General features: G+C 63.8%; 6 protein-coding genes across 6 annotated transcripts; 3 read left to right on the forward strand and 3 right to left on the reverse strand.

The window, feature by feature from the left end:
• Positions 1–327: 327 nt before the first annotated feature.
• On the forward strand, positions 328–1,449 carry EMIHUDRAFT_200095 (mitochondrial citrate carrier; the record flags this gene model as incomplete). The annotated part of the gene is made up of 2 exons (XM_005791944.1): positions 328–820; positions 1,097–1,449. 2 exons carry the CDS (start codon positions 328–330, stop codon positions 1,447–1,449), a joined length of 846 nt encoding a protein of 281 aa, XP_005792001.1.
• Positions 1,450–1,994: 545 nt separating this feature from the next.
• Positions 1,995–2,423, reverse strand: EMIHUDRAFT_200096 (hypothetical protein; the record flags this gene model as incomplete). Its single annotated transcript, XM_005791945.1, has 1 exon — positions 1,995–2,423. One exon carries the CDS (start codon positions 2,421–2,423, stop codon positions 1,995–1,997), a length of 429 nt encoding a protein of 142 aa, XP_005792002.1.
• Positions 2,424–5,794: 3,371 nt separating this feature from the next.
• Positions 5,795–7,151, forward strand: EMIHUDRAFT_200098 (hypothetical protein; the record flags this gene model as incomplete). Its single annotated transcript, XM_005791946.1, has 4 exons — positions 5,795–6,280; positions 6,380–6,478; positions 6,644–6,912; positions 7,130–7,151. 4 exons carry the CDS (start codon positions 5,795–5,797, stop codon positions 7,149–7,151), a joined length of 876 nt encoding a protein of 291 aa, XP_005792003.1.
• A 138-nt stretch (positions 7,152–7,289) lies between these two features.
• On the reverse strand, positions 7,290–7,718 carry EMIHUDRAFT_200099 (hypothetical protein; the record flags this gene model as incomplete). Its single annotated transcript, XM_005791947.1, has 1 exon — positions 7,290–7,718. The coding sequence occupies one exon, from the start codon at positions 7,716–7,718 to the stop codon at positions 7,290–7,292; it is 429 nt and encodes a 142-aa protein (XP_005792004.1).
• A 1,129-nt stretch (positions 7,719–8,847) lies between these two features.
• Positions 8,848–10,710, reverse strand: EMIHUDRAFT_200100 (hypothetical protein; the record flags this gene model as incomplete). The annotated part of the gene is made up of 1 exon (XM_005791948.1): positions 8,848–10,710. One exon carries the CDS (start codon positions 10,708–10,710, stop codon positions 8,848–8,850), a length of 1,863 nt encoding a protein of 620 aa, XP_005792005.1.
• An 8,328-nt stretch (positions 10,711–19,038) lies between these two features.
• EMIHUDRAFT_200104 (hypothetical protein) lies at positions 19,039–23,702 on the forward strand (the record flags this gene model as incomplete). The annotated part of the gene is made up of 14 exons (XM_005791949.1): positions 19,039–19,065; positions 19,138–19,449; positions 19,524–19,663; positions 19,736–19,835; positions 20,004–20,064; positions 20,141–20,422; positions 20,467–20,720; positions 20,839–20,898; positions 21,003–21,386; positions 21,479–21,832; positions 21,941–22,465; positions 22,551–22,655; positions 22,802–22,935; positions 23,006–23,702. The coding sequence occupies 14 exons, from the start codon at positions 19,039–19,041 to the stop codon at positions 23,700–23,702; spliced, it is 3,435 nt and encodes a 1,144-aa protein (XP_005792006.1).

Genomic DNA, 23,702 nt, shown 5'->3' on the forward strand with positions numbered 1-23,702 from the left:
GCGGTGGGTGCGATGGCCGATCGTGTTTGCGCGATAAGTCAGTCGTTGCATGCAGCGACTCTGCTCACGTGCCACGACTGCTTTGACTGACTTATGAGTGCTGATGGATGATCTCCGACAACCCTAAACCAAAATGAAAATTACTCTCGGGAGGCTGTGAAAGCACGCCCAACCTAGCGGATTTGGGTACTTGCCCCCGAAGGCAAGTGCGTCTGTTCACAGCTCACGAGAGTAAAATGAAAATGCGCAGTTTGGCTTGCAGATCCTGCGTCTCTCACTGCCCGAACAACAGAGGCGGGTCCGCAGTCCCCCACTAGTATACACATAATGACCACCGAGCACAAGCGCTTCCCCGTCGCCGCCGCCGCCATTGCGGGCACGCTCGAGAACTTCGCCACCTTTCCGTTCGAGTACGTCAAAACGCAGCTTCAGCTTCAGATCCGCTCCTCGGCGCTCTACGCTGGCAGCAGCGCCTACACTGGCCCGCTCGACGTCGTGCAGCGAACCTTCCGAACCGCTGGCCTCCTCGGCCTGTACAGCGGCGGCGCCAGCTTCGTCATCTTCTCTCCCCTGCGTGCGGTCGTGCGCTTCACCACCTTTGAGCGGCTGCGAATAACGGCTCGGAGCCAGCAGCTGCGAGAGACGCCTGGCGGCAAGAGGCTCTCCGACCTCGGCTGCGGCGTGCTGGCTGGCGCGGCGGACGGCGCGCTGTGCCAGACGCCGAGCAATGCGATCGCCGTCAAGATGGTGCACGACCAGTCGCCCAGAGGGCCGCGGCAGTACAGGCTGGGCGGCGGCCCGAGTTGGCACGCAAAGAGCGGTATACGCAGACAGACAGCGCCTCCCCACGCCACCGCAGGCACGTGCTCCACGCTACGCGTCAGATTGCGGCCGAGTTTGGCGTCTGGCGCGCGGCCGTCCCCTCCAGCGGCTAGAGGCGAGAGGTGCGACTCCCGCCCGTGCGAGTATAGGCACGGCTTCTTCTCTGGCCTGTGGCCCACCGTGGCAAAGGTCTCCTTCTGCGCGGGCGTCCGCCGCCGCAGGAGAGGCTGGCGGCTGGAGGCCGTCTCCCCACGGCAGTCGTCTCACTGAGTAGGCATCCGCTTCGTTGGCTACGGCGAGATGGCCGAGAGATTGCGCTCCCGCCCCGGCCGACCTGAAGGGCCAATTGCAATCTGGGAGAGTCTGGTGGCAGGCGGCACCGCGGGCGGCGTGTCAGCGGTGCTCAGCCAGCCGATCGACGTTGTGCGCGCAAACATGATGTCGCTGGACGCGAGGCGGTACAGCTCCTCCCTCGCGTGTGCCCGCGCCATTCTCCGGAGCGGAGGATTGCCCGGCCTCTTCCTCGGCGTCGGGCCTCGCATCTGCCGCGTCTGCGTCGAGGAGTCGCTCAAGTTCACGCTATTCGAGGCGGCGGAGCGACAGTTGTGCGCGCTCTTCCCGCCGTAAGAACTCTCTCACACGACTCACGAGTCGGTCACATTATTAAATAAATACGTTACGGCCCAACACAGGGTCAAACTCCTGACACACGACCCTCTGGGGTCGCCCTCGCAGCTCGCTCGCCCCGCCCCAGCGGCGTGCACCCCCGCTCGATCCTGTACGAACCGTGTTCCTCTGTGGGGTCACGGGGGAGCCAGCCGCCGCGGAGAGAGCGCGGCGTTGACGCGCGCACACACCGCTGTGTGTCACACACATATCGATATGCGCCATGCGCCATGCGACATGCGATATATATTAATATCTGAGCGACGTCTCTCTCTCTCTCACACGTCGCTCTCAAGTCTCTCAAGTCTCTTTTATCAGTCTAACCCCTTTTATATCATTCTCGTGAAAGTATGTTTCGTCATATTCTGCTGTGTCCCTACCTACCTATGAACGTATGCCAGCAACTTACATGCACGACTCGAACGCGCACACGGTGATGTACACGGCATGGCCCCGCGCACGGCAGGGCGTGCGGCGCGCGACTGGGACAGACCGAGACGGGGATCTCAGCATGGGTTCTCGCCTTCGTCTTGCTGCGCCCTCCACGTGGTACACCTCGCGCTGTTGCCAAAGCAATCCTCCATCTCCCACGTCTCTTTTCGTTCGGCAATGCACCTCGAGCAGCCCCTGCAGAGTCCGCCGTTGTTCCAGCCGGTGCTAGTGGTGATGACGGAGCCGCTACAATTGAAGTTGGAGCTCGCATCCTCGAATCGTCCTCGAGATGCCCTTCTCATGCACGTGGGTAGGCACGGATAGGTCCGCAGCGCGTCCACCACCCCGTCGCAGCACCCATGGTACGCTGGCTTGAGGCCATACTCGCGGTCGAACAGCAACGGGTCGTCCTCTCCAAACCAGCCGTGGATCCACGAGAACTTGTCAGTGAACCCCCAAAAGGTGAGCCCCTCAACGTACGGCGAGATCAGGGCTTCCGCCATGAGGGCAAGCTACCTACCTACCTACCTTACTTATGGGAAACTAAAAAAGAAATCACTGGATCTCCTGCAACCACAGTCCTTCCTGTGACATGGCAGGCCACTCTCAAGCCCGACCAGCACCAGATCACACACTTGGGGAGCGGGGAGGGTTGACATCGTGATTTCCGCGGAAATTTCTTTTTTGTGAAAATACCGGCGTGAAGAGAGGGAAAAACCCGACGGGAGGGCCCAGACCTACCCTACCTACCCCGTCATGACGTATACAGAAAGAAAAAAAACAGACAACCCAAGGGAGGGATGGGAGGACGGCACGCCGCCACCACACAGGGATTTTAAGGATAGGAGTGTGGTGCTAGCCGTCGCCCACCCTAACCCTTGGTCGTCCGCCTCTTTCTATCTCCCTTCGCAGTCCCTCGCCGATTCTCGCTGCAACCTTCATGCCACCTCGCGGTCGTCCCACTCTCGTCGTTCTCCCTCCTGTCGTTGCCTCCTCTGTCGCGTCGTTCTCGTCTGCCTCGTCCTGCGACGCCGCCGCCGCCTGCCGTTCCCTTGTTCTCTCGGCTTCTTTCGCCATTCGGCGCAACTCTGCCCTCCTCGCGGCATATTTTGGCCCCTCGAGTTTATCGAGCTCTCCTCGCGCAAGGACGACTCTTCTGATGCCCACTCCGATCATTTGCCGCCAAGTCATATCGTTGCTCAGGTCCACTCTCTCTTCGAACACTTGCGCCTCCACCGATGATGTTGGCGCTGGGTTCCCCTTCGGGTGCATCGTTACAGCTGACGACGGGATTACCACTGGTGTTTCGTCCTCCTCGGAGTCTTCTTCCCCGGCTTCCTCCCGTTCGGCTCTACGCTCATTTCGTTCAGCGTGGCTCACCCTCCATGCCGACTGTCTGTGCTTGCTTGTGCGTCTTTGGGTCCGGGGTTGTGTTTTTGTGTGAACACACACTCCGTCAGAGCCCCCTCCCCTCTTGCACAACAGGAATTTTGACAATTAACCAGATGGGCTTGCCCCATTCCGGAGTGGTTCGACTCCACACAAATCCGAGACGGTGATGGATGCGTCGTGGATGGTCTCAGGCCCAGTGAGGTAGTGCATCTGGCCACTCCGGATCATGCTGAACAAGTTCCTCTTGTGGCTCGATCGGTCACACCGCCATCGCCGTCGGGGAGAGGGGGGTCGACACTGCTTCGGCAACGTGCACCTCGATCCTGTACCGTGTTTGTTATGACCCCCCCCAATGAACACACCAGTGAGGGAGGGCGAGACGATCGAGGGGTCCCGTACCATGCGGAATCGACCCTATCCGGTGCTCAAGTGCTCAAGGTCTGTGAACAGCAGGTATGGAGGCGCTCGCCGCGTGCGGCGATTGAGCGCCTCCCTCTCTCTCCGGCTGCGCGCCTGACCGGTGCGGCCTCCGAGTCGGCGTCTAGCGCGCGCGATAAGGTTTTTGCTCGCCTTCCCTGGGACCCCGTGTTGCGTGACTCTGTGCGATTTCGGGCCCGGGGTTGTGCGTTTACGTGAACAGCAGGTTGGATGTCGTAACACGATGGCCGAACCCTGGGGGGTCGACGGGCCCCCGGGGGCGACGGGGGTGCTCTTGGGGGGGGTTCCCCCAGTCAAGGGGGTCTGAGGCGCAGCCCCAGGAAGCCCGCCGCAGGCGCCGATTTTTTTGGGGCTTTTTGACTGATTTTCATGAGGTGTTGCTACTAGTTTGGGACCACAGTTGAAGCCTAAAAAAATGGCTACAAATACAGCCACAGCAGCTGCTAGTCGTGAGCTGCTACTGTGTTGCAGAGCCCAGAGAGAGGGCTTTCAGGAGCACTATTCAGTTTGATCCAGCTCAACGTTGCGGAGTAGTAAGACTGTTCCGTTACCGTGAGCGGCCGGCGGCCGGCGGCGGCCGGTGTGGCACGCGGAGCACTCCGTGAGCGGTGACGGGTGCGGACGAGCGAATGAGAGGTCCCTTTCAGTGAGAGATAGGCAATCCTAGTCTTTAATAACACATCTTCCACAGATAACGACCTCTCATTCGCTCGTCCGCGCCCGCCACTGCTAGTCGGGGCACTCCCGGCGTGCGGCCCGGTCCCGGTCGTCACTCCGGTTGCTCGTGTTCACACACCGTCAGAAGACAGAACTCAGCTCCGCTGGATTCAGTGTCTGAGACTTGGGCATCTCACACAACCTTTGTAGTAGAGCACAATGGCACCCTTGCATCAAGTGCATCACTTCATTACTGGACCGTACTGGAGATCCCCGTTTTCGGCCGCCGCGGCCGGAGAGCACCCCCGTCGCCCCCGGGGGCCCGTCGACCCCCCAGGGGCCGAACGGCACGCTGCTGCGCCCCACGCTGCGGTGCGCAGCGGCGATGCTGGCGGCCTCGCTGCTGGCGATGCCAGCCGCGCCACTGGCACGTCGGTCGCCACTGTCACCACGTCTCTCGCCGCGGTGGAGCTCTGCGACGAGGACGTGGCAATGCGCTGCTCTGCTCAAAGCGATGCTGGCTCTGCTGCCGACCCTGAGTGGGAGGCAGTGCTGGCGCAGCTGCTAGCAGAGGAAGCAGAGGAAGAGGAGCTCTGCTGCCGCTTCGAGCGCCGTGGCGACGACTCCGACGACGGGTGTGGGACAACTACAGTGAGGGGGAGGAGGATGCTGCTGTGCAGGGTGTGGCTGGGAAGGTGGACGAGTCGCTCGAGCGTCGGGACGAGCGGGCTTGCGCCACTGGTGGAGGATTCAGTATGCCGCAGGCGGCTCCCACCTCGATGGGTTTTATCACTCCTGCGACTGCATCGAAGAGGGCTTCAACATTCAACAAACAGGAATCGAGGGTGACCGCATGTCTGCATCAGACGTGTCATCCGTCCCGATCGTGACCAACCAAAGCCACCCCTCTTCTCAGATCAGTGCTTGCACCGATCCTGAATCCTCTGCCGCTCCCAGCCGTGCTCGCCGAGCCTCCGCCGCCTCCACCTCCGCCTTCAATCTCAATGTCCCACCACCCCCCTGCGCGCGGGCCTTCTAGGCCCGCGGGTAGTCTCCCCCCATCCCCAGGGCCTCCATGGCTCGCACCTCAACCTCTCACAGCACACAGACCAGCGCAAAGCGCCATAGGACGTATTTTCTTGTCAATAACAAGGTAGTCTGTGAACAGGCGCTATTTCGGGGCCCGGGGTTGTGCGTTTATGTGAACAGGCGCTGTGCGATTTCGGGCCCGGGGTAGTGCGTTTACGTGAACAGGCGCTCGCGAAGCAAACATAATCCACTCGGCGTCCTCGCTTCCGCCCTGTGCGTTTGCCCGCTGGCCTCGGCTCCGGCGCCCGATATGGGTGCGCCGGCGTTCCGACACGTTGGTAAGATGGCGAGTGAGCGCATGAGGCGGGCGGCCGTGCGTCGCCGGCCCTCCTCCGGCTGGATCGATCCCGCGCAGCTGGCGACACGGCTAGCAACGGCACGCACACTGCCAGAGCTGCTCGAGACGCGGCGCCGCTTCGCGCCAGAGATGGACTTCTCGCACGCGCCCGTTGCGTGGAGCCGGCTGGCGCGGTTGCGGCGGCGGCCTGCCGAGCGAGCGTGGCTCGACGAAAACTTGCCCTTTCTCGAGCCGCTTGCAGCACACACCGCGGAGCTTGTCGAGCAGAGCGAGGACATCGAGGCCGGCAGGCGCGCAGCGCTCGCCTCGGCGCTCGTGGCGGCTGGCGTGCGATCGGAGCCTCCGTGGAACGAGCTGTGGGATGCAATCGAGCGCCGTTCCGTCGAGAGCGCCCCGCTGAGTGAGTGCGACGAGTGCGCCTCTGTCGCCGAGGCGCTCGTCAACGCAGGCCACTCGTCGCAGCGCTACCTCGAGGCGGCGGCGCCGGTGGTGGCGCGCTCGCTCCGGAGAGAGGCGGGCGCGCGGCGCGGCGGGGCCATCCTTCTCGTGCGCGGCCGCCCCGTCGTGGACGAAGTCCGCCTCGAGTGCATCGCGGCGTTCGCCTCTGCGCTCGCGCGCGGGGCGGCGGCCTCGGAGGACCGGTCTGCGCTGCTGGGGCACCTCGCTGCGGCGGCGGTGCCAAAGGTGCCCGCCGCGCGCGCCTCCCACCTCGTCTCGCTCGCCTGCACGTACGGTTCGACGCCGCCGCCTCGTGCTGCCGCCGCCGGAAGGGACGGTGCTGGCGGCGGAGGCGGCAGCGGCAGTGCGGGCGGCGGCGGCGGCGCTAGCGCGGCGGAGAGCGCGGCGCAGCAGTCGCTGCTGCGGGCCATCGCGGACGAGCTGCGCGTGCGGCCGTGGCAGCTCAAGCCTGCGGAGGTTGCCTTGCTCGCGGAGGTGTACTGCACACGGCTGCCCTCTGGCTCCGCTGGCGGCGGCGAGGGCGGCGCCGCCGCACTGGTGCCGTCACGGGGTGTGGTTGCTGTCGACTCGGCGCCGCTGCTCGAGTCCCTCGCCCGCGTCGCCCTCCCACGGCTCGACAGGTACAAGGCGTATAACCTCGCGCGGCTGGCGCAAGCCGCGTCGCGCTGGCCCGCGGCCGGCGGCAGAGGCGGCAGCGCGGCGGCAGAGCAGCTGCTGAGTAGCGTGGCGGCGGCGGCGGCGGCGCGCGAGGGCGAGTTCCGCGGGGAAAGCCGCGCTCTGCTGGTGGACGCTTATGCGCGCGCGCGGCTGCTGCCGCCGATACAGCCCGAGCCTGCTCCTCCACCACTGTCCAGGTCTGTCCACTCAGCCTCCCAGGGCCGACCGAATGATCATTTAGCTTCGTCGTGGTTGTGATTCCCAAAACATGCCAGAACAGAGATAAGCTAAGCGAGACGGCGGCGACTCACCACGGAGGCCGGAGCGAGATATACGACGAATCTCATGCTGGACAATCCAGACTAGTAAAACCCCGGCGCTACAGCACCTGGTTGGTCATGGTCTGCGTCTCGACCATCGACACGCCTGGAATCGCCTCGAGCTTGGCCAGGAAGTCAGCCTCGGGGGGGTGCCCAGCCTCCTCCCACGGGCCAAAGGTGGCGAGAGGCACGGTCGTGCAGAGCTTGAAGTCGAGACACCCGCCACAGACGGCGCGGTTGACAACCGCGCCGTCGAGAGCCTTGAGCTGCGGCAGGAACTCGTCCACGACATCTGCGATCGCGACGAGGGTGGCGGACGAGGCCTTGCCACCACCGTCGTCCTGCCATTTGCACCGCCACTCCCGCGCGACATTATCAAATTCCATCTTGCCGTTGGCCATTTCCGCCATCATGGGCGAGGAGCGCGCCGATGGGCGGCCAGCGGAGCTGATGGAGAAAGCATGTGAGAGGGACGAGAGCAGCAGCATTCGGCGCAGTGGGGAAGCTGTCTGGTACAGCCCCAGCCGACTCCGCGTGAACTCTCGAGGGATCTCGAGTTGCGGAGCTCCTGCTGCTCGGTACGCACTCTGTTCACACCGAGCAGCTGGGAGTGGCTGCGGCTATCTCTTAAGTGCCGAGGAGGCGCTGGCGGATCTTCCAGCCCCTTTCGGCACCGCAGCGCGGTCCTACGGCCGATGGCGGCCGCCCCGATGGCCCAGCTGGCCAGGCCGGGTCGGCTGCATGTCCAGGCTGGCCGTGGGGGTCATTGTTGGGTCATTGTGTCTCGTTTGAACACGGTTTTTTGGCCGACGGCAGAAGATCCTCTGGAGGATCTTCTGCCGGGAACCAATATCAGAGCTCTGAACGGCTGATCTGAGAGCCCCCCAGTACAGTAGGGATTGATTATGATCAGATCCATCACTCACTGGCCGGAGTTGAGCTCTTCTCGACGATAAGCCGCGTGCAGCGTGCCTGAAGTTCAGCCCCGCACGACGCACAGACGTGCCGGAGAGTGGGCTGCTAGCGCTCTGCGGGCAGCAAATGTCGCGCTTCTGGGCCACCACGCCGGTAATATGACCTAACCCGGTCAGTCTGAGGCTGCAGCCATGATGGTTGCGCTCCTCATGGTGTCGGTGGACCACTTCTCGGCTTGAGCTAGCGACGAGAATGATCAGCGTGAGGTGGACTCACGAGGGAGGCCGAGGGTCGCCATGTTGGACACACAGGTGCCATCCAGGCAGAAGTATTGACCAGACAATGAATACGGACAATATCCTTACAAAGAGAGCGATGCCTTCCCACCTGCTGACCGCTTCTGCGGTGGTCGCCACCAATGCAACGACGGCACTCGCCGGCCACGTTGCTGGCCAGCACCAACAATTCTGGGCGCCGGTCGGCCCGAGGCATTGCTAGGCCTGCTCAGGCCGTGCCACATGAGCACTGAATAGCCTCGCAGGCGGCTCATGGGGCCGGTGACGGCGCCCTGCGCCGAAGATCCTCGGGCGGATCTTCTGGCCGGCACTTAAGAGATAGCAGACAGGTGGGGAAGTCTGCGAAGACAGACAAAACGAAAAAATTTCTCACAATTTTCTCTTTCTTCTTCGCTTCTTCTCAGCGCTAGGACGCCCCCTCCTCTAGGGTGAGCATCAGCCTCCCGTCGCCCACGCTCTCCATCGTGTTCGTCCGCGCGCGCAAGAGGGCCGCGTCATCGTGCGTATCGACCGTGCGCGACGGCCAGCGAACCACCACCCTGAGCGGAGAGCCGGACGGCCCGAGGCCAAACACCAGCCGATGGTCATTGGACCCGTGGCAGCCGGGCCCGTGCGACACCGCGTTTAGCTCACGGAGCTGCACCCGCTCGGTGCCAGAGTCGTCGGACCACGTGAGGAGCACCGTCGCGCCGATGCCGTAGTGGTTGCTCGTCACGCCCCGCAGCGTGAAGGCGATGTACGAGTTGCGCCCCCACCAAAAATGCTGGTTCCTAAAGAGGTGGCACCGCTCCTTATTGGAGCACAACGCGACGTCCATGAAGCCGTCGTTGTCAAAGTCGAAGACGCTCGCGCCGTCGACCCTCCCCCGCTGGCGGCGGCACAGCGCACTGATGCCGTAGCCCTGCCACATCCCAGTGCTCGTCGCACAGGCCGCCTTCGCCGCGCAGCACCACTCGACAAAGGACCGATTGTGGTGCGTGCTCTGTTCGGAGAGCGAGCCCATCGCCGCGTCCGCGCTGGCACCGCTTAATTGCCCAAGCCGGAGCAAGGAAACGCCGTCCAACGGCCCCTCCTCTCTGAGATCCTGCCCTAAAGAGAGTCGCCGTCGCGCGCTTTCGGGGTGCCGCATCGTCATCCACTCCCCTCCCACCCGCTGGAGCATCAAGCTCGTCCCGGCATCCTTGCAGATGACCAGCAGCTCAACGTTGCCATCGAGGTCAAAATCGGCCACGTGGAGAGTGGACGCGTCGCATCCGAGGTCCCGCAGATCCACCAACGCCGCGACTCCCGACGTGTTTTGCTGCTGCGACAAGAGCGGTGCAGCCCTAGCGCGCGACGAGTAGTAGAAGTACAGCCGGCCAAGGCGGTTGTTGAGGATTGTGAGGTCGACGATGCCATCGCCGTTGAAGTCGCCCGTCGCGATCGCGCCGCCATCCCATCCGAGGTCAGTTACCGAGCCCCAGCCCACGGCCTCGCTGGATGGTGTCAGATCAGCCACATCCAAGGCTTCGACGCTGTTCCATCTGTAGACGCGCAGGGGCGACTCACCCGCAGCGATGCCCTGCGTCCGCAGCACCACAAGCTCCGTCGCAAAGCCGTCCTGGTCGAAGTCGGTCAGCACAGCAGCCGTGGCGTGGTCGCTCACCACTGCGGACTCTTCGAAGCTGCGCGACTGGGTCGGCCCGCGGTTGAGAAAGAGGCGGCTCGGTAGGATAGGTGGTTGCGCCCGCTCAAAGTTGAGCACGAGCACGTCAAGGAATCCGTCGCCATTCACGTCAGCTACGTAGACGCCGTACGAACGACAGCCTGTGCAGTCGAGCCCCGCATTTACGGCCGCGAGGCGCCCCCCTGAAAGTCGTGGCGTCAACGCGGACGCATGTAGCTCACCCCAGAAGAGCCCGTTTGCCGAATCGAAGGAGGTGTCGGTGCCCTGCCGGGTCCCCTGCGCCACGTACAGATCGAGGACCCCGTCTCGATCCAAGTCTAGCAGCACGGTGCCGTGCGCGTCGAAAGCGGCCGGGTCCGTCTCGGTGGATCCAAAGGGAACGTACTGTATGATGTCGACGAGCGCCTCCCGTGCAAGAGGTCCACCCACCGTATTGAGCGCGAGGTCCCACTTCTCCGCTGCTGACAGCTTCGCGTTGCCTGGGTGGTGGTTGGTGGCGAAAATGTCGAGCCACCCATCACCATTCCAGTCTAGGAGCGACGGACCACCAAAATGGTCAAAGGGGCTGTAAAAGTGGCCTGGCATCGACAGGCCCGAGAGCATGTACGCAGAAACGTCCCGAAACGCCTCAGGGGGTGGCGGCGGTGGCGGCCGCGGTGGTGGTGGTTGCGGTGGGCAAGGGAGCTGAGTCCACACCCACAGCCCATTGTAGTTGCAGCCCGCATTCTGGCAGTTCCTGTCGCAGAGCGAGAGCCCGAGAGCGGTGCACTTGTTCCTAGCCTCGGTCCAGGTTGTGAGCTCAAACGATCCGCCACCCCAGGCACCTGCGATGCAATCGTCCTCGCTGCCACTCGTCTTGCGCCTGCACTGCGCTCCCTCGCAGCATTGTGCCGCAACGGGGATGCCGTCCACTCGTTTGGAGCTCGGGCTCTGGACGCATCTCTGCTCGGCGGAGCTTCCATGCAGCACTAGCACGCCCTCCGCTGGGAATTGTGGCGGAGTAGAAAAGGGCGGCGAGAGCGGCGGCGACGATGGCGGCGAGGGTGGCGACGACAGAGGCGGCAGCCGCGGCAACGAAGGCAAGGGTGGCGAGAGTGGCGGCGGCAGCAGTGGAGGCAACGAAGGCAAGGGTGGCGAGAGTGGCGGCGGCAGCAGTGGAGGCAACGAAGGCAAGGGTGGCGAGAGTGGCGGCGGCAGCAGTGGAGGCAACGAAGGCAAGGGTGGCGAGAGTGGCGGCGGCAGCAGCGGCGGCAACGAAGGCAAGGGTGGCGAGAGTGGCGGCGGCAGCAGTGGCGGCAACGAAGGCAAGGGTGGCGAGAGTGGCGGCGGCAGCAGTGGAGGCAACGAAGGCAAGGGTGGCGGGAGTGGCGGCGGCAGCAGTGGCGGCAACGAAGGCAAGGGTGGCGAGTGATGCGGCGGCAGTAGTGGCGGCAACGAAGGCAAGGGTGGCGGGAGTGGCGGCGGCAGCAGTGGCGGCAACGAAGGCAAGGGTGGCGAGAGTGGCGGCGGCAGCAGTGGCGGCAACGAAGGCAAGGGTGGCGAGAGTGGCGGCGGCAGCAGTGGCGGCAACGAAGGCAAGGGTGGCGAGTGATGCGGCGGCAGCAATGGAACGAGCGACACCGAACACTCGGTGCATGCCCCGCAGCCTTGCCAGGTGCAGGCTATTACCCATCCATGCGTCCTGGCTGGGCAGAAGCGCCTGCACTTGGCCGCCGGGGGCAGCAGCGGTGGCATCAGTGAGGGCGGCGGCGGCGGCGCGAGCGATACGCTAACACACTCGCTGCATGCCCCGCAGCCATGCCAGGTGCACAGTTCTGCCCAGCCATGCGGCTTGTCCGCGCAGTAGCGTCTACACACCGACAGTCGCGGCGGCGACGGTGAGGCCAGCGGTGGCGGCGGCTGCGGCGATGGCTGCTCATGCAGCGTGCAAGATTTGACGTTGATGGTTTCGCCAACAGCGACCAGCGTTGGGAAGAGCCGGTCGCAGGTCAAGGTGAGCCTGCACCAACTTGCGAGCACCCAGAAGGAGTAAAAGAAGCAGGTTTCTGCTGTTTCGCACTTGTTCCGGCAGGCGACCTCGTCCGCGGTGAATCCAGCAAAGGATGCCGCGTCGTAGCATGAGTCAAGGCCGACTACCGACACCGGAGGAGTGCACACCTTGTGTGCTGGAGTCGGTTGAGTTGGCGAGGGCATGGTCGGGAGAGGCACAGGCCCTGGTGCTGCTGGCGGCGTCGGTGGCGGCCGTTGGCAAGGGAGCTGAGTCCACACCCACAGCCCATTGTAGTTGCAGCCCGCATTCTGGCAGTTCCTGTCGCAGAGCGAGAGCCCGAGAGCGGTGCACTTGTTCCTAGCCTCGGTCCAGGTTGTGAGCTCAAACGATCCGCCACCCCAGGCACCTGCGATGCAATCGTCCTCGCTGCCACTCGTCTTGCGCCTGCACTGCGCTCCCTCGCAGCATTGTGCCGCAACGGGGATGCCGTCCACTCGTTTGGAGCTCGGGCTCTGGACGCATCTCTGCTCGGCGGAGCTTCCATGCAGCACTAGCACGCCCTCCGCTGGGAATGCATCTGCAGCCGGGCTGGCCGAAGCCAAGCACCCGAGGACAGCCGCGAGGTTGCGGCTCCTCCTCGCAGCGGACATGCATGTATGCCGCTGGTGTCGTTGCAAAACGTAATTCGGCGCTCCTCCTATTCGAGTTATCGAGTAATAAACCTTAGCTGAGTACAAATGGACGGGCTCATTCGCTCGTTCGTTTGCGCCCCCTCCTTCGCCCTGTCGCGTGACGTCACGCCGGGTACACAGCAAGAGGCAGAGAGTCAGAACATGAACATGAACCGACATCAACACGCGGGGCACTCAATTGACCATGCCTTTAGACAAACACGGACGGGGCACAAGTTGACCTTGTGACTTACGGTTAGCCGCACGCCGTTGAAAGGATAAAGCCGTAGTGCAAAAACGAAAGAGTCTTATACTGGAAAGAGGAAAGATTTTGGCAAAGTCGCTCGAGCTCAGTGACAGTGTTACGTCTACGTGCTAGAGCCGTCTGTACACTCTAGGCTACACACCTCACACTCGAGTCACACCCGCTCACGCACGACGCACGTGGGTTTTACCGGGTGTCTTGTTGTTTTCGTTTTATTAGAGACGTTTCGTACATTGTCCCGGGCTACTGTATGTGTCGAAATGCACAGAGCGCATCCCCTTTATTTGCCCTTCTCGACTCGATGCGCCATGCGCGACACATGCACATGCACATGCGCTTTGCGTGTAATGGGCCCTCGTCCGGTCCCGGTCTATGTGTTAAGCTCTCCCGCAGCCCGGTGCTCGTCCCTGCCGTCGGCCACCTCGCCTTGGCCACTGCTGCCGGCGGCGTCGCGTAGGGCCAGGGGGGCGTTCCGCGCGTGCCGGCCTCGGCCGCGCCTGCGCACGAGGTCTAGCACAAGTGCTAGCACGACGACGGTGGTCGCGCCGGACGCACCGGAGAGGACGATCGGCAGCGCGGCGCTCACCGCGCTCCTGACGCCATACACTATGTGCTCATATGTAACAGTGCCTGGCGCCAAAGGGGGCGGCCTCAGAGGCGGCGACGGCGGCGACGGCGGTGGCGACGGCGGGGGTGGGGAGGGTGAGGGTGGTGGTGACGGTGGCGGCAGCAATGGCGGTGGCAGCGGCGGCGGCGGCGGCGGAGGCAGAGGCGGGGGCGGCGGCGGGCTCGGCGGCGGTTGGCTGGGCGGCGGTGGTGATAGCGGTGGCGAGGGTGGCGGCGGCGAGGGAGGCGGCGGCGGGGGTGGCGCCGGCGAGGGAGGCGGCGAAGGAGGTGGCGGAGGCGATGGCGGTGGAGAAGGCGGGGGTTGGGGGGGTGGGGCCGGCGGGGGCGGGGGCGGCGATGGCGGTGGCGGCGGCGGCTGCGGCGGAGACGACGGCGGAGACGACGGCGGCTGCGGCGGAGACGACGGCGGCTGCGGCGGTGCCGGCGGCGCCGGCGGCGGCGGAACAGGCCTGCCTGCCTGATAGAACGGTGGGGCCGGCGGATGCGGGGGCGCTCCAGGCGGGTTGGGATAGTGCATAATCTTCGACCAGAAGTAGATCGCCGCGGGCGTCGGCATAGGACCTCCAACCATGTTGGATGCCTAGATCTAGGAGAGCGACTCGCGCACGCCAGGGAACAACATTGGATGCGGTTTTTGCCAACAACAAAAACGCGCGAAGAAAAAATATTTGTTTTGTGCTCTTGCACGCCCCGCGAGCGGGGCGGGGTGCGCGCTGTGCCTCTGTGTTCGTGCGTCGCCCATCTCTCATGGAGATGTGCCTCTATTTTATCTTATCTATGTGAATCGCACCTCAACCTCTCACAGACCAGCGCACAGCGCCATCGGACGTATTTTCTTCTCATAACAAGGCCTGTGAACCGACAAGCTCTCCAAAACGCGGATCAGGTTTATGGAAAAGCGGTCGGAGGCGTGCGACGGGAAGGAAAGGCGTACTGTCATGAAGCGAGTGGAGGAGACCAAGTCACTGCGAGTGGTGCCCGCCAGCCGGGTGAAAAAGAGGTGTAGTAGGCGACCCCACCTCGCACCTGCTGTGTGTGTTTTTGTGTGTGTGAGTGCGCGCGGCGCGATGGCGAAGAACATAGCTCCGTCCGCCTTTCATGGAGAGAGAGAGAGAAGGCCCCTATCTCTCTCTTCTTGTTGGTGACACACCGATTCGAGTCGACTGCGGACTGGTGTGTGTCGTTCTTGGTTTCCTATCTCAAACTTCCTTCAAAAACGCCGTTGGGTCGTGTCGCCTCCCCTCCCCGGGAGGTCGGCCCAGCTCTCCCTCGTCGACCAATCGCGCCCGCTTCCGCGGTCTCTCTCTATCGTACTCGGTTCGCCCTCCCCCCTTCCTTCCGCTGACTCCTCATCGAACCCGGGAGGCGTGGTCCTCCTTGTCGTAGTTCATGCGGCCCGGCTTTTTTTTCTCGACGGGCGGCGGCGTGCATAAGAGAGAGATTTAGAGAGAAGTTGTTTGTGTTGTTTGCATAAGCGCACACGAGAAGGTGCTGACGTCGTCGGCCGACACGCCGACCATGGTGGCCGCCGTCTCAATGGCGATCGCGTTTGGTCCGATGCTCTTGGGATCGATCAGCACTGCGATTCGGTAATGAAACAAAAAACCAAAAAAAATGTTGCTCCACTTTGACGTTTGACAGTGACGGCGTGCAGCACAAGCCGCTGTTGCCTCGCCTCTCGCATGTTCGGCACCTGTCACGTTAACGACGGGTGGCATCCGGACGAAGACCTTTGCATCCTGGTCATGTGGAGCAAGATCGGCTCAAACGATTGGAACCGTTGCAGCGCTGCACGAATCAGCGCCGTCCTGCCAGGACGCTCGCCCGATGATGTCATCGCTCGCTTCGAGCGCCTGGCACAGCAGCACGGCATTGGCAATAGCCCTGACGGCAGACGCGCGCTGGACAACCTGCTGCACTCGGTTGGTATCGAGAGCGAAGCGTGAATGGCGTGCGGTCCGCGGCCGAGCGCCCCTCAGACACGATGAACGGTCAGTCCATCCTCGAGAGTCAGGCCCGTGCTTAAGTGCTGCCGTAGCGTGTGATGGCACGGCGTGTGAGTTGCACCCTTCATATCGGGCGTTTTGGTCTATCACAAAATCAACGTAACGTTCAATCTCTAAGGACACCCGCGATCACAGGCAGGTTACACCGTGTTCGACAGAGCTACTGAGCTAGCGAGACTTGAGACTTGAGGTGAGAAAAAAAACTGTTCCGTTTTCAAAGGCAAAACACGACGCTCTGCGGTTGGTGCACCCCTCACACTGACACATTCCCCTCATCCCTTACCCTTGGCTGAGCACATCTACCTGCAAGCTAGTCTCTCCGCATTCTCTCTCCCCTAGTCATCCGCCCGCGCCGCGCGCCATCTAATGGGCGTCTAGTGCAGCCACTGACGGCACTATTCCAAAGGAGCGGTCGATGCCTCGCCTAGAGTTCGGGTGGACTTGCGCACTGCTTAGCCCTGAGGGGGGAGTGTGTGTGAGGTGGTGTAATGTTGTCCCGTTTCAGGCGGCAGGTCAGGGGATTAGCCGGGAGGATTCGGCAGCTCAGCCGGGGGCTGAGCGTCTGCAGGCCAGGCAGCCTTCCGCCCGCGCCGAAATTCACAGCCCTCCCGGGCCGACGGGGTGCTCCTTGGATCGGGCCCCGCTCCCCGCCTTTCCTGTACCTGGACTGTCCGGGTCAGGAGGGTGAGAGTATTGGGTGGGCGAGGGCAGTACATCTGGCGGGTGGCGATTGAGGGACAGCAAGTGGGTTTTGATTGTGGGGGGTCAATGGGCGCGGGCGGCGCTTCGTGGTCCGGATTTTTTTGCTGTGCGAGTCGAGCTCGTGGCCGGTGCGCGGGAAACTCGCCGAAAACCCGCGCAGCCGGCCGATTGTGTTATAGTTTTTTGTACGACCGAGGTCGCCGATTGTACGACCGAGGTCGCACAGGCAGCCTTGGCGACGCGTCACGCGACGCGCACGTCGCCAAGGAGTTCGTAAAATGTCAGAGTTTTTTGTAATAAGGGGAGAGAAACCACTAGTTGTGGGAGTCGACACGAGCGCGCTCTCTTCTCGCTTCGCACTATGCGCCCGTGCCGTTGTCGGTCGGCACAAAGACATCCTTGTCGAGCAGCACAAAGGCGGCCCACTCGACGTTCGCCCACAGCCGCGGCGTGGCGTACACGTTGGCGACGGGCAGCAGCCTGCTCTCGCGCTCGCGCATCCTCTCGCACCATGCGCGCAGCGCGGGCACATCCGCGCCGCCCGCCGCCTCCGCCCGCTCGCTGGTGAGGCCCGCGGCGCGGACTACCGACGACCAGAGCGCCTGCGTCGAGGTGAAGGCGACCTCCTCCTCCTCCCTCTCCTCCTCCTCCTCCTCCTCCTCCTTGAGCGCCGCCGCTGATGCTGACGACGGCTCTACCGTCACCCCACCCCCCTCCACCCCGGCCGCCGCCGCACCCGCACCCGCACCACCCGCCCGCCTCGCCTCCGCCCGCCTCGCCTGCGCCCGCCTCTGCTCGCGAGGGCGGTGAAGCATCGCCTTCGTCTCCCCGTCGCGGTACGACTCGACCATCGCACGGACCTGCCCACACGCGGCGGAGTAACGAGCCAAGCTCCGACCCGTCCTGCGAACAAGATCCGCTCCATCTTCTAGATGTCGCTACGTCTAGTTTGGTAGCGCACGCGCCAGTCCAGCCGGCGTCTCTCCTGCGATGCCGAGCACGCCCGACGCGAGCAGCGCGAAGCAGGCGAGGCTGTCGTGCCACGAGTTGCGAGGCGGTGGTGGCGCGCGCCCGAGGTAGGTACCTACAGCGTCTCCGCGTCACACTCCGCCGCCGCCTCTCTCGCTCCTTCCTGCTCTCGCTCTCGCGCTCTCTCCCAACCCCCCCCTCTCTCTCTCTCTCTCATGGCTGCGACGCGAGGAGGGCGGGCGGCGGGCCTGGAGGCTGCCCCTCAGTCGCAAACAGCGCGTACCCAAACTCGCGGAGTAGGCTGTCGGCGGCGCAGCCAGCCGCAGCGCGCGACTCTGCAACGCGGTGGCCCACCTTGGCCATGCGAAGGCTCGCGAGGCAGCCGACCGCCTGGTCCACAGCGCGCCAGTAGCTGCCGTCGCCGTCGCCCTCACGCCGGAAGCGCATCTTCTCCTTATCGAAGAAGCGGCCCGTGAAGGCGTCGAAGACCTCTGCCGACCGCGCGTTCGCCGCCTCCGCCTCCGGGCTCCCGTCCTCCGCCTCCTCCGCCAGCAGCGAGAAGAAGATGGCAGCCGCGCCATTTGAGGCGCACCTGTGCTCCGTGCAGGGACGGTAGAAGGCGGCGTCCTCGCCCGCCTCTTCGACCGCGGCCATGGCCACGTCCTCCCAGATACCGGACGGGCTACGCCGACGGAAGCCGACGCCATCGAAGCTCATGTCGTGCAGAGAGTCGCCGAGCTTCTGAGCGGCGCTCAGGGTGCGACCCGCGGCCTCAGTCTCGCCAAGAGCGCGCAACTGCCGCGCCGCGAGAACGCGGCTGACGCCCAGCCACGAATTGTGCCACACACCTTCGCTGCAAAGCCCGCTCTCGTCGTCCAGCATGACGTTGAGAAGATTGTGTGGGCGGACGCTGCTCGCGCCGGTCCGTTCCAGTGCGCCGATGGTCGTTACAGCGGTCTGCGTTCGCCACGGGAGCGCGGTGGCTACGACACCCGTCACGAATACGCTCGCGAGGTGAATCATGCGTAGATCAAGCTTTCCTCAACCCAGGGCTGGCGAGGTACTTCCAGCCTGCTGTGTGGGAACAGCTGACGCAGTCTCGCCGAGGCTCGCCCCAGCACCGGACAAAAACCCCGAGAGGCGTGGGAGTACCTTGCCAGACCCAGGGCGCTGTGCTTGTACCTAGCGCCTCAGCTCGCGGTCAGAAGAATTTGAGGTCACTACCGCCCCTAAACGCACAGCGCCTAGTGTGTGTGTGTGTGTTCGTGTGCGTCGCCCATCTCTCCCTGGAGATGACTGCTCTATTTATTTATTTAAACGCACAACCCCGGGCCCCGAAATCGCAGAGTGACAGTCAGACATGCAACACGGGGTCCCAGGGAAGGCAAGCAAAAACCTTATCGCGCGCTAGACGCCGACTCGGAGGCCGCGCCGGTCATTCATGCGCGCAGCCGGAGAGAGGGAGGGAGGCGCTCACTCAATCGCCGAACTCGGCGAGCGCCTCCAGCGTCTCCCTCACACAACACTGGGCACGGGACTGACAGAAGAAACCCGAGCTACAAGAACTCATTGCGCGCAGCGGCTCACGTATTTTCTTTGAAAATCCTCGTATGTTTGTTACGCTTCCAACGGCGCCGCATTCCGTCCCTCCCCGCTCGCTCGACGGAAGATTGACGCACGAACGCGCGTGCGGCTGTCGTCATGGAGTCGGCGCTCGTGGTTGCAGAGGTGGCCGCACACTCGCTGCGGACAGTCCACGCGGGCGGCTTAGCAATCCCCCTCTCCGCCCCGTCGCCTCAGGACCAAAAGGAGAGGCCGCTAAAGCTGGCGGAACGGAAGACACTGCCACACAACAAGCCGGCGTTCTGGAGCTCCAAGATCCACGGGATCCCCGCCAATTACAAGCCCAAGGAGCACGTGCAGCACAAGGCCCGGCCCGGCCAGACGGCTCCCGCCGTCGAGCGGCGTACGACTGCGATCCGCGCTAAGGCAAAGGAGGCGGGCAAGCTCGTGCCGCGCAGCCAGGCGAGCGTAAGGCTCGTCAACTCGGTGACGGCGGAGCTAAAGCGCAAGGCGCGCGGCGCCCGTCCGAATCCGCCAGGCCTGCGCGCGGTCCGTCCGGTCCTGTTTCACGCCTCGCGCTGTACTCAAAGGTCATTCAAGACTACACCCCCTTCCACGAGAAGGAGTCGACGATACTGATGCGCACCTTCGAGCTGTTCGACCACGACCGGAGCGGGGTAGTCAGTGTCGAGGCCTTCCAAAAGGTTCTCGCTTGCTTCGAGATTGAGGCAGACGAGACGACCTGCCACGCAGTCTTTCAAAAGTGCGCACAATGCACGCGCAACATGCGGAGCGTCGGTAAGCACACCTCTGAGCGTTCGAGGGTCGTGTGCAGGTTCGGCTGCAACCAGCTGGGGCAGCTGCCCTACGATGTCTTCACGCGCACCCTCTTTACGTCCGCGAATCGGCTGCTCGCGTGGACATCCATCAAGCAGGTGCCGTCTAGACGCTTAAGCCACTTCACAGACTAGAGCAGGTGACGGAGCACTTTCCTCTTGCACACGCTTCAGACAGAGGCACAGACTCCTCGCCTCCACCGGCCTGCGCCAGCACACGACACTCTGCAAGCAACCTGAGCCCCGGCGCTGCTGCGCGTCGCTCAGGGCGTACCCTTCCAAGACAGCTCGCAGGCCATCCAGCAACGCGCCGAGAACGAGTTCCGAGGTGTGCGCCTACCAATTATTGAGTAGCGCGCGCCAGTGGCGCTCTCGACTGCGTCGAATCTCGCCCCTTGCTGCAGGCAAGATCCAGACCGGCCGTTTCAAGTGCCTCACCGGGCTATACACGCCATCCGACTGGGACAGCCGCGCCGTGCTCGAGCGGGCACGCCGGCGGCCCGACGCGCACCTCGAGCTCGACTTCGTGTACGGCTACGCCGGCAACACAAAGTTCCTCATTGAGAAGGGCCAGCGGATTGACCCGCAATCCTCGTTCGTCTCGCCAAACCTGTTCTACACCTCCACTCGCGAGGTTGCCTACTTCACGGCCGCGACGGGCAGCGCCCTCGAGTGGGAGACGACGTGTCCCGGGCATTGCCCATGAAATGTCCACGACACGCTCTTCTAGGTATCGTCCTCAAGTGGGAGGACAGCAAGGAGGGAGGCCCCGCAAAGGCGCAGGCGGCTGGCGCGGTGGCCGAGGAGCGGGAGTCGGCGCCGCCACAGGCAGGCCGCAAGCGGCAGCGTTTCTTCACATCGCACGACAACGACATCCTGTGCCTGGCGTTGGACGCCTCGCGCAACTACGCGGCGACGGGGCAGGCGGCACCACTCAAGGTCGCCAAAGGCGTCCAGAGCACGCCCACCGTCAGCGTCTGGGACGTGCACTCGATGCAGGCACCGTCTCCTCTTTCCACCGCACCGCCAGCCCCAAGATGCAGCCCAGGGCACGGCCGCCCGAGAGAATGGATGCCAGCGCTCTGCACGGCCATGTCTACAGGAGCTTGCCACGCTGGAGCACACAACGTCAAAGGACGAGCCGACCGACTCGATCGCGGGCGTGCAGGCAAGATTGTAGGCCATGTGTGGCCCCTAGACGATCGCCATACGCGCGCTTCCCACGCTGCTCTTATTGCCGTGGCGCATCCGATGTTGGTTCCACAGGCGGTCTGCTTCTCGGAAGACGGGCGGCTCGTCATCTCGGTGTGCCGCAACACGCACCACTCGCTCTTCGTTTGGGAGTGGAGGACGCGTAAGTTGCTCTATCGGGAGAACACGTGCCAGGGCACGCCGCCGTGCGTTTTTGGTATCAAGTGGAACCCAGTCGAGGTCGGTGAGGGTTCCAAGCAGACCAAGCTGTTTGACTTCTGCTCGTTTGGCACCAAGCACATCATCTTTTGGAAAGAGTGCCCGCCACCGAAGGAGTCAAAGTTCAAGCGCATCTGGTCGCAGGACGCGGGCTCCTTCCTCAACAAGGACAATCCGAAGGGAACCAAGTCCAACGACGGCGTCGACATCCAGGATGTCCTGTGTGTCGAGTTCCTGCCGGTGAGCAGCGCAATAGGAATCGCGCGGCGCGATCTAGATTGAACGCCCACGATGCGCTGATCCTAAGGAGCGAACGGCGCCGTCTTTCCTAGGACGGTGGCGTTGTCACGGGCATGCAGTCTGGCGACATGTACATGTGGCAGGCCTTTGGCGCGACAAATCTCGACGCGAGCTCCTCTAAGTCCGCCGACAAGTCCGAGCCGGGCAAGAAGGTTCGGTCCGGGGTCGACATGCGCGTCATCCGGCGCATCACCGTCCCGTCACCAGAGAAGGGGCGGCCTCCGAGCCGGGCACACACACACAACCTCACGGTCCTTAAGTTGCGGGCCGGCGGGAGCGCCCAGGGCACGCTCGACCTGCTCTCGGGCGGCGGCGACGGAGAGATCAAGGTGTGGAAGGTCAAGGCGGGGCAGCCCGTCCACTACGGCACTTGCCGCATCCCGCGAGTCACCAAGCGCTCCTCCAAGCCGCTGATCAAGGCGAGCGGCGAATCCACCACGCCCCTTGAGGCCGGCCGTCCGAGCGCGCACGCACGCTCACACACCTCTCGCTAGGCGCTCGACACCTTCCCGGCGTCCGACGAGGTGGTTGTGGGGACGGACAAGTGCGACATCTGGAAGATCGAGCTCGAGCGAAGCGGCAAGGACCTCGTCCTCAAGGAGGGCAAGCTCGCGCATAAGTCGCGGCAGCTCGTGGTGAAGGGCCACGCAGACTACCTGCGCGGCCTCGACGCGCACCCGACCAAGGATTTTCTGATGGCCAGCGCGTGCAAGAGCGACCGAGTGTATATCTGGAACTGCAAGGCCAAGGAGGAGGTGGCCTTCGCCTCCTTCCCCGGTGAGCAGGCCGTCGCGTGCGCCTTCTCAAGCGATGGGCACCGGCTTGCGGTCGGCACCGTCGCGGGCAAGGTCTTCATCCTATCCGACGCCGCGCAGACGCCGGAGCAGGAAGAGGGCGGCTGGGCGGGCGAGCTCTTCCCTTTGCGGGCGAGCCAGACGCAAGCCGCGCGGATGCCCATTCGCGATTGCGTCTCAGAGATCTCAGAGCTACGCTACTCGCCTAACAACAAGATGCTGGCCGTCGCGTCGCACGATCAGGCGAGGAGGGCTCCCTTCTTCCGCCCAAGTCCACTCCCTCCTCCCTCACTGCTCCTGCTCGGTGTAGATGATTGACATCTACAACGCTGTGGGCGACTCTTATGTGCGGCTCGCGCGCTGCAAAGGCCACTCGTCGACAGTACTACACGTGGACTGGAGCACCAACTCAAGGGTGCGCCGCCAAGACCCTCCTCCCGGAAGCGCCAACCACCATTCTCCCCCCCCCCCCCCCCCCGCTACCACCTCCACAACGCGTGTGCATATGGCATATGCACACCGCCTGTGCCCTGACCCTACGCTTCTGTGTGCGCCCTCTAGGTGTTGCAGTCGACATGCAGCGCACGCGAGCTGCTCTACTGGGACACGTGGTGGGGCTACGACGACGATAACTTGGGGGCTCAGCCGCGGCGGCGCATCGGCCTGCAAAACATCGAGGACCAGCGCGATGGACGGTGGGCCCGGAAGGTTGCACTGACCTTGCACCCGTAAGACTGCGTCTTTAGGCCAGCCGGTGGTGAGTAGGTGGGCGAGCTGGTCGTGCACGCTCGGCTTCAACGTGATGGGCATCTACCCCGAAGGCTACGGCACCGACGACATCAACATGGTGGCCCGCTCGCCGTGCCACCGCTTCCTTGCCGCGGCCGACGACCGAGGCCAAGCGTCATGCTGCGGCTCGGCGAGGGTGGTGCGAGGTATGACGTACAGAGCGTGCTTTTTAGGCGGAGTGATTCTGTACAACTTCCCGTCGATCGTCGACCGCCAGAAGCACTACTGGTACGCTGGCCACTCCTCCTTCGTCGAGAATGTCAAGTGGATCAAGGCGCCCATGCCGAGCGCAAAGAACCCGACAGGAGGGCCGCAGCTGCTGTGCTCCGCGGGAGGGGCCGACCGCGCGATCTTTCAGTGGAAGCTCGTTGTCGATGTGGAGCCCCCCGAGGCGGCGGCCGGTGGGGCTAGCGGCGCTGCGATCACGGCTGCGTCGCCAGAGCCGAAGCGGCTGACGGCGCTCAGTAGCCCCTCTTTCATCGAGCAGCGGGCTACGTTGGCGGAGCAGTCGGCCCTCATTCAACAGCAGGAAGAGGAGCTCGAGTCGCTCAAACGGCGAGTCGCCCGCCACGAGGCGAAACGGACGGCAGCATCCCGCGCGCCCTTGGACCCAGTGGCCGAGCCCGATGCTCCTGCAGAGGCCCCGTCAGCGTCGCACGAAGCCGTGAGCTAG

The sequence above is a fragment of the Emiliania huxleyi genome (genome assembly GCF_000372725.1).
Source record: "Emiliania huxleyi CCMP1516 unplaced genomic scaffold EMIHUscaffold_11, whole genome shotgun sequence".
Classification (NCBI taxonomy): domain Eukaryota; phylum Haptophyta; order Isochrysidales; family Noelaerhabdaceae; genus Emiliania; species Emiliania huxleyi.